General features: G+C 43.6%; 1 protein-coding gene across 6 annotated transcripts in view; it reads left to right on the top strand.

Annotated features, from left to right (window-relative positions):
• Window positions 1–9,134: 9,134 nt before the first annotated feature.
• MSH6 (mutS homolog 6) overlaps window positions 9,135–20,370 on the top strand; it is a 57,650-nt gene continuing 46,414 nt past the window's right edge. For 4 of the 6 annotated variants that reach the window (XR_012222046.1, XM_073554013.1, XM_073554014.1 and 1 more), the window contains exons 1-3: window positions 9,136–9,499; window positions 13,730–13,932; window positions 17,284–17,447. Coding sequence is in view for 5 of the 6 variants with exons in the window: in XM_073554013.1 (XP_073410114.1) it covers window positions 9,294–9,499; window positions 13,730–13,932; window positions 17,284–17,447 (573 nt within the window). In the remaining variant the exon portion in view is untranslated. Of the gene's footprint in view, window positions 9,500–13,729; window positions 13,933–17,283; window positions 17,448–20,370 lie in introns of all 6 variants that reach the window. The other 2 variants (XM_073554015.1, XM_073554012.1) reach the window with 2 other exon arrangements.

The following is a 20,370-nucleotide window of genomic DNA, read 5'->3' on the forward strand; positions in this document are numbered from 1 at the left end:
TTTATATTGTATGCCCCTGTATTTGTTTTTTGATATATGCTATTTGATATACAATATATTTGATATGAATGGATGTTATTATTATTAATATCGGCGACATGGGTAATTTAATTGTTCTGCCTGTTGACATGTGCATTGATGTATTTTATGAGGTCTACTTACATTATATTTTCTATAGCTAGCTGTCTGATCCCTATTAATGAGATATTATTGTTAATCATTGGTGACCCGGGTTATTATCCAATGGCATCTATATTGATGTGCTTTATGCGGCCCATGTGGCCAATATTTTCTTAAGTATATATACTTTTATTGATAATGTCCTAGATGCTGTATATTGTTATTAAATGTACCCATTATGCCCATCTAATATCACCTTGTATTTGAGTTGTAGATGGTGATTGTTTTGTAGCTTACTCTAAGTATTATGGCCGTTTTGTGATAGGTAATATGCTGTATTAATTCAAATGGAGTATGGATCGGTTTATTTTGGTTTGTCCTGACCAGTACGCATGCGTGTCATGGTCTGGGGCTGCGATGCGGCTTCCGGCGTCTCTAGTTGATGTGTTTCCATGGCATCCTTTGATGCCCTGGAGCGCACTGACTGACGTTGGCGCCGCCTCGCATCCTTGGTCATCATGACTGCGGATGCGTCACTTCCGGTCAGGACTTCCGGTCCGCGGCCTTTTTAAACTCCCCGGCCCTGATGTTTACCACGCCCCCTGACGAAGGACGAGCATCCGAAACGCGCGTCGGGGCAGACGCGCGGACCCCCCAGGACCCCTGCACATCACCGTCATACTTTGGTAAGATGCCACCTCATCGACCCCTGGCGTTATGCTGCCCGGTTTGGGTGAACATGGTTACATACATCGCATTAGCTATATGGTGATGCAACATATTTTTGACTGGTACATTAGCCAGTGTTCACTTTTTGCCGATTGTGGTATGAGAAAGATGATGGTGGCACTTATATATTTTCGTTATAGTCTCCCTTGGATGGCAGTTATTTGATCTTTAAAATATAGCGATTTATTTGCTCACTGGGATGCCATGATATACCTGCAGGGCCCACTAGACCGGCCATTAATGCGGTTTACAATAAGTATGAGTTATTTTGGTGCCTAGATAAGTACTGTACATGTATATATTTATATTTCATCTGATTTGTAATACTAATTTATGAGTCCTTGGGTGGGGTCTGCTACGTTTTCCATGCTACGTGGTTAATCTATGTGTATTACCACACTGTTTTTGTCTTGTTCTGCATACCTGTCTAATAAAGATATTCTATTTTTATACTGGATCTGTGGTCGTATATTAGTGGATCTTTTTCCACCCCCCTTTTTTTAAATAAGCGAGGGGGAGGCGTGTGTTTATATGTAAAATCATCCTTAAAACCCATCCTTCGTGATAATATATATGAATCTAATGAAAATGTAGAGTCCCTGTGGGTAGAGATAAGGGGAGGGGGGAAAAATAATAAATTACTGATAGGGGTTTGTTATAAATCTCCAAAAATAATGGAAGCTACAGAGAATATCCTCATAAAGCAAATAGATGAAGCAGCGACTAAAGGAGAAGTCATTATTATGGGGGACTTCAACTACCCTGAAATACATTGGGGAACCGAAACCTGCAGTTCCAGCAAAGGTAATAGGTTTCTGACAACGATGAGAGACAATTACCTTTCACAACTGGTTCAGGACCCAACAAGAGGGGGGGCACTGCTAGACCTAATATTATCCAACAGGCCAGACCGCATATCAAATATAAGGGTTGCGGTCACTTGGCTAATAGTGATCACAAATTAATAAGTTTTCATGTATCCTTTAATAAGATGTGTAGTAGAGGGGTTACAAGGACACTAAACTTCAGGAAGGCAAATTTCCAACGGATGAGAGATGATCTTGGTGCAATTAACTGGGACGATATCCTGAGACATAAAAATACACAAAGAAAATGGGAGACGTTTATTAGCATCCTGAATAGGACCTGTGCACAATATATACCGTATGGGAATAAACATGCGAGAAATAGGAGGAAACCACTATGGCTAAATAGAGCTGTAAGGGGCGCAATAAGAGATAAAAATAAAGCATTTAGAGAATTAAAGCAAGTAGGTAGTGATGAGGCATTAAATAAATACAGAAGATTAAATAAATTCTGTAAAAAGCAAATCAAGACAGCAAAGATTGAGACAGAGAGACTCATTGCCAGAGAAAGTAAAAATAATCCCAAAATATTCTTTAACTACATAAATAGTAAGAAACTAAAAAATGATAGTGTTGGTCCCCTTAAAAATAGTCTGGGTGAAATGGTGGATGAGGATGAGGAAAAAGCCAATATGCTAAATGACTTTTTTTCAACAGTATTTACACAAGAAAATCCCATGACGGAGAACATGATCAGGGATAAAAATTCTCCATTAAATGTCACCTGCTTAACCCAGCAGGAAGTACGGCGGCGTCTACAAATCACTAAAATTGACAAATCCCCGGGCCCGGATGGGATACACCCACGAGTACTGCAGGAATTAAGCACAGTCATAGATAGACCACTATTTTTAATCTTTAAAGATTCCATAATAACAGGGTCTGTACCACAGGACTGGCGTATAGCAAATGTGGTGCCAATATTCAAAAAGGGGACAAAAACTGAACTTGGAAATTATAGGCCAGTAAGTTTAACCTCAACTGTGGGTAAAATCCTGGAGGGTTTTCTAAGAGATACTATACTAGAGTATCTGGAGAAGAATAACCTTATGACCCAATATCAACATGGGTTTACAAGAGACCGTTCCTGTCAGACTAATCTGATAAGCTTTTATGAAGAGGTAAGTTCCTGACTGGACTAAGGGAATGCAGTGGACGTGGTGTACATGGACTTTTCAAAAGTTTTTGATACGGTGCCACAAAAAAGGTTGATACATAAAATGAGAACAATGGGGATAGGGGAACATATGTGTAGGTGGGTTAAGAGCTGGCTCAGGGATAGGAAACAAAGGGTGGTTATTAATGGAGCACACTCGGACTGGGTCACGGTTAGCAGTGGGGTACCACAGGGGTCAGTTTTGGGCCCGCTTCTTTTTAACATATTTATTGATGACCTTGTAGGGGGCATAGAGAGTAGAATTTCAATATTTGCAGATGACACTAAAATCTGCAGGGTAATTAATACAGAGGAGGACAATTTTATATTACAGGAGGATTTATGTAAACTAGAAGCTTGGGCTGATAAATGGCAAATGAGCTTTAATGGGGATAAATGTAAGGTCATGCACTTGGGTAGAACGAACAAGTTGTATAATTATGTGCTTAATTGTAAAACACTGGGCAAAACAGTCACTGAAAAAGACCTGGGTGTATGGGTGGACGACAAACTCACATTTAGTGGCCAGAGTCAAGTAGCTGCTGCAAAGGCAAATAAAATAATGGGATGCATTAAAAGAGGCATAGATGCTCATGAGGAGAACATAATTTTACCTCTATATAAGTCACTAGTGCGAACACACTTAGAATACTGTGTACAGTTCTGGTCTCCGGTGTATAAGAAAGACATAGCTGAACTGGAGCGGGTGCAGAGAAGAGCGACCAAGGTTATTAGGGAACTAGGGGGTCTGCAATACCAAGACAGGTTATTACACTTGGGGTTATTTAGTTTGGAGAATCGAAGGCTTAGGGGTGATCTTATTACAATGTATAAATATATGTGGGGACAATACAAAGACCTTTCTAATGATCTTTTTACTCTTAGACCTGTGATGGGGACAAGGGGGCATCCTCTACGTCTGGAGGAAAGAAGGTTTAAGCATACTCACAGACGCGGATTCTTTACTGTAAGAGCAGTGAGACTATGGAACTCTCTGCCATATGATGTTGTAATGAGTGATTCACTACAAAAATTTAAGAAGGGACTGGATGCCTTTCTTGAAAAGTAGAATATTACAGGGTATATACACTAGTCTCCTTAATATTGCGTTGATCCAGGGAGCTAGTCTGATTGCCGTATGTGGAGTCGGGAAGGAATTTTTTTCCCCAATGTGAAGCTTACTGTTGCCACATGGGTTTTTTTTGCCTTCCTCTGGATCAACATGTTAGGGCAAGTTAGGATAGGATATGGGTTGAACTAGATGGACTCAAAGTCTCCCTTCAACCTTAATAACTATGTTACTATGTTACTATATACAGAGCCCCTAAGTACCAGAAGAGCAGAATCCCCCCTCAAGAGACCCCATTCTGTAAATTACACCCCTCTGCGAATTTACAGTTGTGGTGATTATTTTGACTCCATGAAACAAGCAGCAGTGAATCTTGCTAATTCACTATTGCCTACAGTATATGCTATTTTTGTGCCCATACATTGCACTGAAAAGTACACTGTAGTGACCAGTATGCTGTAGTCATCAGTACACTGCGGTGACCAGTACGTTGTGGTGCCCAGCTCATGCTTCTGGAGACACGCACCTATAAATTAGGCAGGCTCTCATCGCTACAGAAATGCCAAACATGTGGATACTATATGTGGCTTAGGTACACTGTGGGGCTCAGGGTATTTGGATTTGGGAGTGCAAAATTTGCTGATTTTCTTTTGGGGGGCGAGGAGCTATAAAGCATTTCAAGAGCCTTTGTGCTACCAGTAACGAGGAAGCCCCATATATTTCTGTTTACAGATGACAGACCTGAATGTGGATTTAGTTGAAGCTTTTATTTGGGACATTTTACATAACATTTATGATCACATTTATCTGGCGCTCTACGCTGACCACTTACTTTGGGGTTTCCATCTAAATCTCCAATTTACGTGATTCAGATGAAACCCCAAAGGACCCATTTACTTTAATGAGACAGCAGAGTTACTCAGGACTCCATCTGGCCTCTGTTCAGTGGTGTCCTCCTTTTCAGAAGTGCACAAAACTGTGGTGGACTGTGATTTTATGTATGCTTAAAAAATTATAGGGAATTCTCCATCCCCTGATCAATAACATATTTCAGAGATTTACATGGAAACCCCGGCGCTCAGCGTAGAGCAAAGGATAAATGTGCACCGAGACTGCGATCTTTGACAGACAGTATGAACAAATCAACAGCAGGTAAATAATTGATTTTATTTATTTTTTACACTGTTCCTCATTCAGTATACAGTTGTGGCCAAAAGTATTGACACCCCTGCAATTCTGTCAGGTAATACTCAGTTTCTTCCTGAAAATGATTGCAATCACAAATTCTTTAGTATTATTATCTTCATTTAATTTGTCTTAAATGAAAAAAACACAAAAGAGAATAAAGCAAAAGCAAAACATTGATAATTTCACACAAAACTCCAAAAATGGGCCAGACAAAAGTATTGGCACCCTCAGCCTAATACTTGGTTGCACAACCTTTAGCCAAAATAACTGCGACCAACCGCTTCCGGTAACCATCAATGAGTTTCTTACAATGCTCTGCTGGAATTTTAGACCATTCTTCTTTGGCAAACTGCTCCAGGTCCCTGATATTTAAGGGTGCCTTCTCCAAACTGCCATTTTTAGATCTCTCCACAGGTGTTCTATGGGATTCAGGTCTGGACTCATTGCTGGCCACCTTAGAAGTCTCCAGTGCTTTCTCTCAAACCATTTTCTAGTGCTTTTTGAAGTGTGTTTTGGGTCATTGTCCTGCTGGAAGACCCATGACCTCTGAGAAAGACCCAGCTTTCTCACACTGGGCCCTACATTATGCTGCAAAATTTGTTGGTAGTCTTCAGACTTCATAATGCCATGCACACAGTCAAGCCGTCCAGTGCCAGAGGCAGCAAAGCAACCCCAAAACATCAGGGAACCTCCGCCATGTTTGACTGTAGGGACCGTGTTTTTTTCTTTGAATGCCTCTTTTTTTCTCCTGTAAACTCTATGTTGATGCCTTTGCCCAAAAAGCTCTACTTTTGTCTCATCTGACCAGAGAACATTCTTCCAAAACGTTTTAGGCTTTTTCAGGTAAGTTTTGGCAAACTCCAGCCTGGCTTTTTTATGTCTCGGGGTAAGAAGTGGGGTCTTCCTGGGTCTCCTACCATACAGTCCCTTTTCATTCAGACGCCGACGGATAGTACGGGTTGACACTGTTGTACCCTCGGACTGCAGGGCAGCTTGAACTTGTTTGGATGCTTGTCAAGGTTCTTTAGCCAACATCCGCACAATCTTGCGTTGAAATCTCGTCAATTTTTCTTTTCTGTCCACATCTAGGGAGGTTAGCCACAGTGCCATGGGCTTTAAACTTCTTGATGACACTGCGCACGGTAGACACAGGAACATTCAGGTCTTTGGAGATGAACTTGTAGCCTTGAGATTGCTCATGCTTCCTCACAATTTGGTTTCTCAAGTCCTCAGACAGTTCTTTGGTCTTCTTTCTTTTCTCCATGCTCAATGTGGTACACACAAGGACACAGGACAGAGGTTGAGTCAACTTTAATCCATGTCAACTGGCTGCAAGTGTGATTTAGTTATTGCCAGCACCTGTTAGGTGCCACAGGTAAGTTACAGATGCTGTTAATTACACAAATTAGAGAAGTATCACATGATTTTTCGAACAGTGCCAATACTTTTGTCCACCCTCTTTTTTATGTTTGGTGTGGAATTATATCCAATTTGGCTTTAAGACAATTCTTTTTGTGTTTTTTCATTTAAGACAAATTAAATAAAGATAATAATACCAAAGAATTTGTGTTTGCAATCATATTCAGGAAGAAACTGAGTATTATCTGACAGAATTGCAGGGGTGTCAATACTTTTGGCCACAACTGTAAGTGATTAGATATTATTATTCTTCGGGTCGGTGCGATTGCAGCGATACCAGATTTAAATTGGGATTTTATTTTTGGCTGATGTCACACACTAAAAGACACACTATTTTTGGCTGACAACGGCTGTTTCGCGCTGCTCGAGCGGGTTTTGAGAAGTCTTGGAGTCGGGAGTGGGAGGTACGGATTAGGGCAGAGGTTAGTCGAAAGTCATTTGCAGAGCGCAGCGGTCGGTTAGGCCGATAGACAGAAATGAGGGAGGAGATGTAAGGGGGTGCCGCACTGTGGAGAGCTTTGTGGGTGAGAACAAGTACTTTGAATTGTACCCTGTAATGAATTGGCAGCCAGTGTAACGACTGGCGAAGAGCGGACGCGTCTGAGTAACGATTAGCCAGATGGACAACCCTGGCTGCTGCATTAAGGATAAACTGGAGAGGGGAGAGTCGAGTGAGAGGGAGGCCAATTAATAGAGCATTACAGTAATCCAGGCGGGAGTGGATCAGGGCGACAGTGAGAGTTTTTGTTGTTTCCATGGTGAGAAAAGGGCGGATTCTAGAGATGTTCTTTAGGTGTAAGCAGCATGAGCGGGCAAGAGATTGTATATGGGAGGTGAAGGAGAGATCGGAGTCGAACATAACACCCAGACAGCGCACCTGCTGTCGGGGTGTTATTATGGTGCCACCCACAGAGAGGGAAATGTCAGATTTAGGGAGGTTAGTAGATGGTGGGAGCAGAAGAAGTTCAGTTTTGGAGAGGTTGAGTTTCAGATAGAGAGCAGACATGATGTTGGAGACTGCAGACAGACAGTCAGTGACATTCTGTAGTACAGCGGAGGTAAGGTCAGGGGATGATGTGTACAGTTGTGTGTCATCAGCATAAAGATGGTACTGAAAGCCAAATCTGCTGATGGTCTGTCCAATTGGGGCCGTATAGAGAGAGAAGAGAAGGGGGCAAGGACTGAGCCCTGAGGTACCCCGACAGTGAGAGGAAGAGGAGATGAAGTGGAGCCAGAAAACAGAACACTGAAGGAGCGGTCGGAAAGATAGGAGAACCAGGAGAGAGCAGTGTCCTTAATGCCTAGTGACTGGAGCCTAGAGAGTAGGAGAGGGTGGTCAACAGTGTCGAAAGCTGCAGATCATGCTGCTAAATAATTAATAATCTTACTTTTTTTTTGTTATTTTATGATTTATGTATATCAGTGTCATGTTATTTATATTTAGATATAATGCTTATACTGCACATTTTATTATTATTTATGTATACTGTTATAACTAGTTTATTAATAATTCCACCAATCTCATAAAAAAAATTCAAAAAAAGTATATGAATATCTCAAGGAGAAAAAAAAAAGTCCAGCTCTTTGAAAATAACCCGTAAATGTGATTATTAACCCCTTAATAACATATGATATACAGGATACGCAGGTTCGGGTCTCCCAGAAGGCGACTAACAAATACAGTGAAATGTAAGAAAAAAATGTGTTAAAAAATATGAAAAAATAAAAATATAAATAAGTTCAAATTAATGTTTTAAAAAATAAACATATTTGGTATCGCTGCGTTCATAAAAGTCCGATCAAAATATAAAATAGATTTGATCGGTAAATGAAAAAATAAATAAATAAATTTAAAAAAATCAAAAAGCCAAAATTGCAGTTTTTCGGGCACTGAAAACAATTTCACTAAAAACATTGGTTCGGGGTGCAAAAAACAAGCCCCAACACCGTCCCCTAGCCTGAAAATGAAAAACATTGTGGGTCTCAGAAAATGGCGACAAGTGATTTATTTATTTTATTTTTTTTCACATTTCTGATTTTTTTTCACCACTTAAATAAAATAAAACATATAAGTGTCTGGTATCTGCGTACTCGTACGGGCCTGGAGAATTTTACCGGCAGGTCAGTTTTACCGTATTGCAAACATGGTAAATAAAAAAACAAATAAATTTAAAAAAAATTGTGAAATTGCGCTTTTTCTTGTTATTTCTTCACATCTGGAATTTTTTTGTTTTCCAGAATACTAGACGGTAAAATGAATGGCGTCGTTCAAAACTACAAGTCGTCCTGCAAAAAATAACAAGCCCACCGACAGAAAAAATAAAAAAAAAAGGTTACGGCTCTTGGAAGAAGGTACTTAAGAGGTTAATCATAATCCCATCGCTCTCGGGAAAAAAAAGGCAAAAAATGTTATGAATTATACGCATAAAACAAAAAAGTTACCCCTCTTTATACCGCCTGTGCGAAAAAAAAAATAATGAGTGGAATAAAAACATGGCGCCAAAAAAATGAAACCACGTGACTCTCCCCACACACTTTCCTTCCATAACAAGGGCCTCGGTCACCAAGGCAACAAGCTAGGCTCCACACGTGCTCTGCTGGAGACTCCGCCCCTCTGCTGGATCTCTTCGCTGATTGGCTGTGCGTGCGCGACGCACTTCCGGTGAGTGACGTTTCCATCTTGGAGTGGATTTTCCCGCGCTGCACGGAGGTAGAGCGCAGCTGGGAGGTGAGCGCCGCCATCACCATGTCTAAGCAGAGCACCTTGTTCAGTTTCTTCACCAAGTCTCCCCCGGCCAGCACCAGCAAGGTGAAGAGGAGCGGGGACTCCACGTCCCCCACCGAGGCTGACGTGCCCGCCATTGCCGGACACAAGTCCAATACGTCACCTAAAGAGTCAGCGGGGGCTCCCAAACATGAAGGGAAGAAGACCCCCCGAGCTGCCACACCCAGGTCAGTGCAAGTGTGGACTACAACGCCCAGCAGATCAGTGCTCGGGTCCTGGACTCTGGTTTCCGGGGGGGGGGGTTGCTTCCTGGGCATGCTGGGATTTGTAGTTCTGGAGGGCACAATGTTATCTCTTCTGTTCCTGGGAAGCTGGGTGACCAGTGTCACTTGTGCTATAGAGGGCGCTGCTGTCACCCCCCAATCCCAGGGATCACAGAGGCGGCAGGTACTGATCACTGGGACCCCCAGAGATGGGAGCTGGGAGGGAGCGGAGGCTGAACATGGGCACCGCTGCTCCATTCTGGCTGGGGGTCCTAATGGTTGGATCCGCAGCGATCAGCAACTTATTCCTGAACCTATTTGGGGAATAACCCTTTTAAAAGGAAACTGTCAGCAAGATGGACTCATTCATAAGGCTGTGTGCACACGCTGTGGATTATGTGCGGATTCATCCGCGTGGATTTTGTAAAATCCGCAGGTGAAACCGCAGGTCAAAAGACCTGCGGTTTTACCTGTGGATTGCTCTGCGGTTTTGCCCTGTGGTTTTTCATCTCCTTAATGGAGGAGATGGCAAACTGCAGCAGAATCCGCAGAAAGAATTGACATGTCAATTCTTTCTGTGGACTGAAAACCGCAGATAATCCGCGCGGAAAATTCCGCACCGTCTGCTTTGCGGTTTTTGATTTCCCATAGGGAATCATGGTGCTGTGGAGCCGCAGCAAAATCCGCAGCGTGTGCACACAGCCTAAACCAGCCGGTGATACGTGGGTCTTTTATATCCGCCGCCAGCGTAAATCATCGCTTCCAAACTTCTGCTCACTGAGGCGCTGACATTGAGTGCACCGCCCCCTCGCATTACAGGGTGGTGCGCTCTGATTTACGCAGATGCCTGATGTGATCATAGATAAAGGGCGCTAGGGATAGAAAGAACGTCAACCTGTGGTTTTTTTTTGGGGGGGGGGGGCTTGTTATGATTTCAGCGTCCTATTGTGAGATCCACGTTGCTGCTCACATGGCCACAGAGTTTTCTGCCGTTTCCAAAACTGCCATACAGAGGGGTTGAGTCATTTTTTTTGCACATCGGATTAGTATCCTCAGTGATAGCTGCACAAAACTGTGAAGTATCCATGGCAAACAAGGACTAATTCTGCAGCAAATCTTGTCCATGACGTGATGCTATATTCCCATCAATATCATCTGATCTTGTTGATCTGTTGTGAAAATCTGTAAGTAATCCGCGTCCAGAGTTGTCATGTTCCAGATTTAATAAAAATCTGCATCGCTGGCTAACTTCTGTATAGGAAAGATTGCAGCATTTAGATCAGCTTTGTGCAAACCCCATTATTCACAAATGCAGTGATTCCACGTATGTGATGGGACGATACGCCAGGTGCGGACATGCTGTGGATATTTCCACGTGAATTTGTGCAGTGGACTTCAGTGCCAGCCAGGTGGATGCACATTTTTCACTGCAGATCTCGTCTTTTAATGTAGAAGGATGAGATCTGCGTGTTACAAAGGTTGTGGTTTTGTAGCAGATTTTTCCACCATATGTACTCCTACCCACCAGTGTATTCCCTAATAGGCCAAGGCTGAGTGTTATGGCTTCCATTACATACTGACGCAACAACTCTAGTGTGAACAGAGCCTAAAGATGGCCTGTATACCTTAGATAACAGCCGCTGTCTTTCCCAACTTTCCTCCCCAAAGACCTGTGATGTCAATAGGGAGAGAGGAGTAAAGCGGCTTATCCAACGTAAGGCTCTGTAGCTGAAATTCAGTGTGCTTAATCCTTCTCTCCTGAACGCCTTTATATTGAATGTTTGGTCGATCCTGCCAGAATTGAAATTGCAGAACTCCTTTAAAGTAAATGGCCATCTTGGGGTTCTACCAAAACAATCATCTGACATATTGGAGCGTTTTCTTCCCAGCGCGATGCATGTCTATTGGTTTTTGGAAAACCCCTTTTGCACGTTGCAGAGACTTCCATAAATGCTGCAGGTTTTTTGAGCCTGCATCATATCAATTTTCTTGCAGATCTCACCCTTTGTAATGCACATGGAGATTGGCAGGAGAACTCGTGAATATGTGCATTTACCTTTAGTGGCCAGATCTCTTCCAAGTGAAGTCAAAGGCTTATTGTACCGTGAAGGGAGCTGCAGCTCTTCTTTGTGGGGGGGAGTCTCTACACATCCAGACCTACAAGAATTTCTTGCCTTTACAAAATTGACGTTCATCCTCTTTCTGTAGATGAAAACATGCTTGCCTCCAATATTTATTTTTATTTTACTCGCTTGTATAACGCTGTTATTTGATTCCCCAGCACTTTACAGACCTTACCGACACTGTCTCACAATCTACAGTTGTGGCCAAAAGTATTGACACCCCTGCAATTCTGTCAGATAATACTCAGTTTCTTCCTGAAAATGATTGCAAACACAAATTCTTTGGTATTATTATCGTCATTTAATTTGTCTTAAATGAAAAAACACAAAAAGAATTGTCTTAAAGCCAAATTGGATATAATTCCACACCAAACATAAAAAAGAGGGTGGAAAAAAGTATTGGCACTGTTCAAAAAAATCATGTGATGCTTCTCTAATTTGTGTAACTAACAGCACCTGTAACTTACCTGTGGCACCTAACAGGTGTTGGCAATAGCTAAATCACACTTGCAGCCAGTTGACATGGATTAAAGTTGACTCAACCTCTGTCCTGTGTCCTTGTGTGTACCACATTAAGCATGGAGAAAAGAAAGAAGACCAAAGAACTGTCTGAGGACTTGAGAAACCAAATTGTGAGGAAGCATGAGCAATCTCAAGGCTACAAGTCCATCTCCAAAGACCTGAATGTTCCTGTGTCAACCGTGCGCAGTGTCATCAAGAAGTTTAAAGCCCATGGCACTGTGGCTAACCTCCCTAGATGTGGACGGAAAAGAAAAATTGACAAGAGATTTCAACGCAAGATTGTGTGGATGTTGGCTAAAGAACCTCGACTAACATCCAAACAAGTTCAATCTGCCCTGCAGTCCGAGGGTACAACAGAGTCAACCCGTACTATCCGTCGGTGTCTGAATGAAAAGGGACTGTATGGTAGGAGACCCAGGAAGACCCCACTTCTTACCCCGAGACATAAAAAAGCCAGGCTGGAGTTTGCCAAAACTTACCTGAAAAAGCCTAAAACGTTTTGGAAGAATGTTCTCTGGTCAGATGAGACAAAAGTAGAGCTTTTTGGGCAAAGGCATCAACATAGAGTTTACAGGAGAAAAAAAGATGCATTCAAAGAAAAAAACATGGCCCCTACAGTCAAACATGGCGGAGGTTCCCTTATGTTTTGGGGTTGCTTTGCTGCCTCTGGTACTGGACTGCTTGACCGTGTGCATGGCTTTATGAAGTCAGAAGACTACCAACAAATTTTTCAGCATAATGTAGGGCCCAGTGTGAGAAAGCTGGGTCTCCCTCAGAGGTCATGGGTCTTCCAGCAGGACAATGACCCAAAACACACTTCAAAAAGCACTAGAAAATGGTTTGAGAGAAAGCACTGGAGACTTCTAAGGTGGCCAGCAATGAGTCCAGACCTGAATCCCATAGAATAGCTGTGGAGAGATCTAAAAATGGCAGTTTGGAGAAGGCACCCTTCAAATATCAGGGACCTGGAGCAGTTTGCCAAAGAAGAATGGTCTAAAATTCCAGCAGAGCATTGTAAGAAACTCATTGATGGTTACCGGAAGTGGTTGGTCGCAGTTATTTTGGCTAAAGGGTGTGCAACCAAGTATTAGGCTGAGGGTGCCAATACTTTTGTCTGGCCCATTTTTGGAGTTTTGTGTGAAATGATCAATGTTTTGCTTTTTGCTTCATTCTCTTTTGTGTTTTTTCATTTAAGACAAATTAAATGAAGATAATACCAAAGAATTTGTGTTTGCAATCATTTTCAGGAAGAAACTGAGTATTATCTGACAGAATTGCAGGGGTGTCAATACTTTTGGCCACAACTGTATATTCCCTATCAGTATGTCTTTGGAGTGGGAGGAAAGCGGGGTATCCGGAGGAAACCCAGGCAGACATGGGGAGAACATACAAACTCCTTGTAGATGTTGTCCCTGGTTGAATTTGACCCCAGCGCTGCAAGGTTGTAGTGCTAGCCTATGAGCTACTGTCCTCCAATAAAGATATAACTTAATTTTTCTTGCAGCAGTCAAAATAATAATTCTGATTTATTTTTTTTCTCCCCCTTCAGTGCGGTTTGCGATTTTGTACCCGGAGATCTTGTTTGGGCCAAGATGCCAGGTTACCCATGGTGGCCGTCCTTGGTGTACAACCATCCCGAGCAAGAGACGCACCTCAGAGGAAAGGGAAAGTCCCTCCATGTTCATGTACAGTTTTTCGATGAACCTCCGACCAGAGGATGGGTGGGAGCAAAATATATGAAGAATTATTCAGGTACGTATTTAGAGAGGTTTTATTTTGGAAAACAAAAACCATGGGATTGGTTCACTTTGGAGGAAAATTTTTACAATCAGTTTGGACACAGATCCACAACAAAATCTGGATGTGTTGTGTGCAGATTTTGATATGTTTTACATAAAATAAAATCTGCAGCTTTTCTGTATAAAAATCATCGGGCTGCAAATTTCCGCAGCATACTCAGTTTTATGTGGATTTTTTTTTCTTTTTTTTTTTTTTTTTAAATTTAGCTACATATGGATGCAAATTCGGAATGTGTGAATATAGCCGTACAGGTCCAGCAAAGTGGATGAGGCTTAAAAAGAAAACTTATCCACACTCAATGTGCAAAACCTGTGCCAAAATTTACTGGTAGACACTGCTGTAAGTTTTAACTTTGCATTGCTTCAGATGTGCATGTAAAGGCCTCTGTACACACTGGAGAAGTCAACCAGACCTGCAGATTTTGCCAGATTCGTCTGACCATCTTCGTGACCAGAAAAATGCCCACACGGAAAATTGCCAATTGCATCATCACAAAGTTTCAGATCTATGATATTTGAGGTGCAAGGTGAGGATGTTCACATGATATGTGAAAAATGCCCACAGACATGAATACCCACAGGATAACAGTAGCGAGTCTTAGGTGAGATGCTCGGCAGGACACAGAGTAGCATAGATCTATAGGTTAAATGCTCTGCAGGACAGGGGATAGTATACAGGTATAGGTGAGATGCTCTGCAGGGCAGGAGAAAAACAGAATTATAGGTGAAGATGCTCTGCAGGACTGAGAATAGTATAGAATTATAGGTTAAATGCTCTGCAGGACGGGGATAGTATACAGGTATAGGTGGAATGCTCTGCAGGGCAGGAGAATGACAGAATTATAGGTGAGATGCTCTGCAGCACATTTGCTTCTGCTTTTTGCGGGCAGGAGTCATGATAATGTTCTGTTGGTTCTTGAACTACGTTGTCATCTTTTGTTTTGAGAATTGAATGACACTTTGAAGAGCGATGCAGTCGGCATTTCCAAGTCACCACTGCTTTGATAGTATGAAATGCAAGATGTTCAAACCCCAAGTAAATCATAACTTTGTTGTTCCTCTGGCTGGAAAACTTTAGATGAACTCAAAATACACTTTTATTGAAAAGAAATTATAAAATATGGGGATAGAGGAGCTATTAAAGTACATGCTTTAACCAAAACACAATTGGCTGGTACCGCAGGAAAGCCATTGTTTACTGGGGTTGTATCAAAAGGAATGACAGGATTGCCAATTTGAAACAATGGGGGTGTGGAAGCGCTGGAAGGATCATGTGAAATAATGTCAACAAGGAAAGCCCGGTGACTTCCATGGGCTCCATTGAAATATAATACAGCACAACACAGGCAACAAAGAAAATGCAGAATTGATTTCACCACAGGTCTCAGGGCCCAGCTGACTGCTCCGGGATCTACAGGTTCGGTTCACTCATACCTAGTCCCAGAGTACAGATTATGTTCTTACGAGTTGTCATTCCACTGTACTAAAAATAATTCCATGCTCAGTGGTGTGTATAGGCCTAGAGACCCTTAATCAAATCTATTCTGCATATTCTTTCATCCTATGCCTGCCTACACCTGCAGTATATGTGTATGATACATAACTACATAGGATCTGTGCACTCTTACTCTTGGTAGTCATAAGTGGACAGGGAAGGAAGTGCAGATGCCAGACTCGCTGCCACTGAAATCAGTAGGAGAGCGGCGCTGCTCTGGCACTTCCGGCTCCTGTGTTGGTCAGTGACATCGCTATGGAAACACATGGGTCAGTGGGGGCTCTTGTCTGCTGACCTGGCTGTCTTTCGAAAGCCTGCAAGAACTAGAGCTGAATGCCCGCACTCGATCCCCGTGGGTAGAACACCACTCAGAAAACACAGGGTAAGGGGAACACACATTGGTAAGACTATTGGTTCACCAACAGGAAAAAACAGAGGTGCAACGACTGTTTTGAAGGCCACAATCGGGCACGGGGGTACAGATGCCTGCTTCTGCTGGATCTCCGTCCTCACTGAAGATCCAGATGACATGCATGGTGTTGCAGAGACCCGACGGGTCCCTGCACTGCGATACATGCAGTGGCTATGAGCTGACTTCGGAGGTGCAGCCACAGGGTGCGGCGCATGACAATGGCGCACATTCCGATGTCGGCTTCCGGGCTGTGCGGTGGATACAAAAGACACTGGGCGACGTGGGAGCAGAGGAAAGGTGAGTAGAATGTTTTTGTTTTTAATTATGCATTGGGGCAGAACAGGGACACATACACTAGGATTGGGGACCATGTAAACCAGGAAGTGGGCGTATATACCAGGATGGAGACCATTTGGACCATACATACCAGGATGGGGACCATATATACCATCATTGGGACATATACTGTATACCAGGATGAGGACATAATCACCAGGATGATGGGCATATATACCAGGATGGTGGACATTTTACTACATAATGAAAGGGGCAATTCATAAGTCTTTATAGAATTTAGAACACTACAGGGGACCATACATCTGACCACTATGTGTGTGTGGGGGGGCCAGGTCCAAATTTGGCAGTGGGGCCCATCGGACTCCAGTTACACTACTGCAAAAACATACATTCTCAGCAAGTACACAAGGTGGTACAAGTGGCAGAATTTCACCTTTCTGCTGTGCCTTCTGGGCTTCCAGGAACGACTATCTGCCAGCAGCTCCCTGCTTTTGGTGGGCTCCCACTGGGATGTTAATGTATTAGATGTGACCTGCAGTCCCATGTAACTCCACAGATAATACAGTGATACTTTTGTGAGTACTGATAGCGGTGATAGCTCCTCTGGATCACATTGTTGCTGGTGCTGCATGTGCTGCTGTTTTGGGCTGGAGTGAGGAGTAAGGCAGAATCAGTGAGAGATGTAGTCTGCTCTCATCTATCGTGGATAATGACAGACTGCTACAAACACAGATCTTCATTTTTGCAGTTTTGCACTAGATCAACTGTAAATCACAAGTTAATCACATATCATGTGAACATTCTCACCTTGCACCTCAAATATCATAGATCTGAAACTTTATGATGCTGAAGTTGGCATTTTTCCTGTGGGCATTTTTCAGGGAGCCGACCATCTTATGTTGATGGGGGTCTTTGATTCTTCTCAAACTGAAATGCGTACCTATTTATGAAAATTGGTGTCGCGACTGAGGCGTAGAATGCAGACCCAGAGAAATGTCAGCTATAGCTTCACCCTCCATGGGCCTTTTATGTTTTTATAGTATTTATTAAGGATATGCAGTGCACTTGTCTAGCTGAAGTATATTGTTGCTTTGTTTTAGGTTCATCAGCCAGAGAAACACAAAAAGGAGGCCTGTTTTTCAGCACCAGACCTGAGATAAGAAGAGCAATGAAAATGGCAGATGACGCAATGACAGCTGATAAAGAGAAAAGGCTGTCTCTGGCGGTGTGTGCAGAACTGTCAGATTCAGAGGAGGAGATGGAGGTAAGAACTCCAAAGGGTTTCTTCAGGCAGCTATGGGGGGGGGACATGTGTCGGCTACAGTTGGGTCACTCGTGTTTTTAATTAAGAAATATGAAATCTTACACCAACTTTTATTGTCAAGTGTATATATATCGGGGGGAGGGATGCTTAAGATACCATTTGTTGATTAAAATGGCACATGTCAGATATATATGTATATGTGACATAAGGTGTGAGCCTTAAAGGAAAAAAAGGCTCAACAGAATGTTTGTGCCCTACAGTTGGAATTGGAAAATACAACTCGTTCCTTCCAAAAATAAAAAGCACTCAAACAACTATATTGATGGAGAAATGAAAGTTATGGTGTTTGGTGAAAAAATATGCAAATTGTCTCTTTAGAGAGGAAAAGGACCTTAACCCCTTCACCCCCAAGGGTGGTTTGCACGTTCATGACTGGGCCAATTTTTACAATTCTGACCACTGTACCTTTATGAGGTCATAACTCTGGAACGCTTCCATGGATCCCGGTGATTCTGACATTGTTTTCTCGTGACATATTGTACTTCATGTTAGTGGTAAAATTTCATTCAAATAACTTGCGTTTATTTGTGAGAAAAACGGAAATTTGGCGAAAATTTTGAAAATTTTCCAACTTTGAATTTCTATGCCCTTAAATCACAGAGATACAGCACACAAAAAACTTGATAACTAACATTTCCCACATGTTTACTTTACATCAGCACAATTTTGGAACCAAAATTTTTTTTTGTTAGGAATGTACCTAAACAGTGGAAACCCCCTACAAGTGACCCCATTTTGGAAACTAGACCCCCTAAGGAACTTATCTAGATGTGTGGTGAGAACTTTGAACCCCCAAGGGCTTCACAGAAGTTTATAACATACAGCCGTACAATTAAAAAATCATATTTTACTCTTCGCCACGACAGCACCCACTGGAGGTATCGGATCCGCCCATTTGGAACAGGAAACCCTACAGGAAAGATAAAAGGGGCGGTCCGCCTTTCCTCCTCAGTTTTGGTTTCCTGTTCCAAATGGAGCAGGATCCTGCAGGATCTTACCTGGGCCATGCATCCGCCTGTGCGGTCTCCTCGGGAACGGCAGGGGCTGCGGTCCGGAAGCAGCGTCGGGGGAGACTCCGTTTGACGGCTCCCCCCTCGTCTGGTGGCATACTGGTAATGGCCGGGTCCGGGGAGGGCCGCCCGGTCTTACCAGGGAGCGCGCCGGTCTGGCATCCGGGAGATTTTCCCCCCCCCCCCGTTCCATCGGTGGGGGTATAGCGTGGATGGTGAGGCCATGTGCGCGCGAGCCGCATGTGTTGTCAGCGGTGGCGCGGGAGCAGGCCGGCGCCCGACGCTCCCATACCCCGGAAGTAATGGTTGAACTTCCGGGGTAAGATGGCGATGACGCGGCGCATGCGCCCTGTGACAGGGCGACTTCCGGGGCAACGATACAGGTAAAACAGCGCTGCAGCGCTGCAACATTGGAATATGTCGTCCCCCGCAGAGTCGCAAACCCCAGCAGGGGATTCAGCTGGGGGCAACTCCACCAGGGACCGCAGCGCCAGGACGGAGACTGCCCGCAGGAGCGAGGCAGCAGAAACCCGATCCAAACCGTCTCAGCCATCTGAACCGGTATTAAGCTTCACTGGGTGAGTGTGCAAAGCATATGCTCTACCTATTAAGCTAACCTCCTCTCCTCCCCCCCCCCCCCCCTCCCTCCCCCCCTCTCTCTACCTTTGACCTCCCGTTTTAGTCAAAGAAAAAAGGAAAAACAAAACATAAAGAATGTGCTTTATGTTCAGAGCCTCTCCCTGACTCCTACCCCAAAAAACTCTGCAAACAATGCATGAAAGAGACCAGGCAGGAGCCGACGATATCTTCTCAGGATATCCGAGCAATAATTAGGGAGGAAATACAAGCTATCAACCGCGCCAGCACTCCCGCAGAGTCCAGGCATAAAAAACAGGTTATTGTCAGTTCAGAGTCAGAAGAAGAACAGGAGTTAAACTCAGGCTCCGCATCCACGTCCTCATCATCATCCTCGGAGGCGGAAGGACGCGCATGTTTTCCTCTAGACAGTGTAGATAACCTGGTAAAAGCGGTTAGGAATACTATGGGGTGTGTAGAGGAGAGGGGAGCCCAGACCGCGCAGGACATTATGTTTGCGGGATTGGCGGAAAAAAAGAGGAGATCATTTCCAGTAATACCGGCAATTAAAGATCTCATCAAAAGGGAATGGGAAAAACACGACCAGAGGGGTTTTCTCCCATCCGCTTCAAAACGGAAGTACCCGTTCACTGATGAAGATCTATTAAAATGGTCTAAAGTACCAAAGGTGGACGCTGTCATATCCTCCACTTCCAAACAAACCTCGATCCCGGTTGAGGACGCAGGATTGTTAGCAGACCCATTGGACCGAAAGGCTGAATCCTCGCTCAAAAGGTCCTGGGAGTCCACCACCGGGGTATTCAAACCCGCAATAGCCAGCACATGTACTGCTAGATCAATGCTGGTATGGCTAGATCAATTAGACCAGCAGATTGAGCAAAGAGTGTCAAGAGAGAAACTGCGTGCAGCCATCCCGTTGATAAGAGGTGCAGCTGCCTTTATGGCAGACGCTTCAGCGGACACCCTAAGACTTGCAGCAAGGTCGGCAGCCCTGGTGAATAACGCCAGACGCGCGCTTTGGATAAAAAGCTGGAAAGGGGATGCACAATCAAAATCCAAAATTAGTGCAACCCCATGCGAGGGTGAGTTCCTCTTCGGAAAAGCCTTAGACGAAATTCTCGCCAAGGCAAAAGAAAGGAAAAAGGCCTTCAGTGATTCTCCCATTCCGTTTTATAGGAAAACCTTCAAGAGACGGCCATTCGGGAGAAGAAGGCAATCGGACAGAACGAGATGGGCCACGAAAGACGAAAAGCAGA

The sequence above is a fragment of the Dendrobates tinctorius genome, unplaced genomic scaffold (assembly GCF_039654945.1).
Source record: "Dendrobates tinctorius isolate UK_male_01 unplaced genomic scaffold, ASM3965494v1 ptg000205l, whole genome shotgun sequence".
NCBI lineage: Eukaryota > Metazoa > Chordata > Amphibia > Anura > Dendrobatidae > Dendrobates > Dendrobates tinctorius.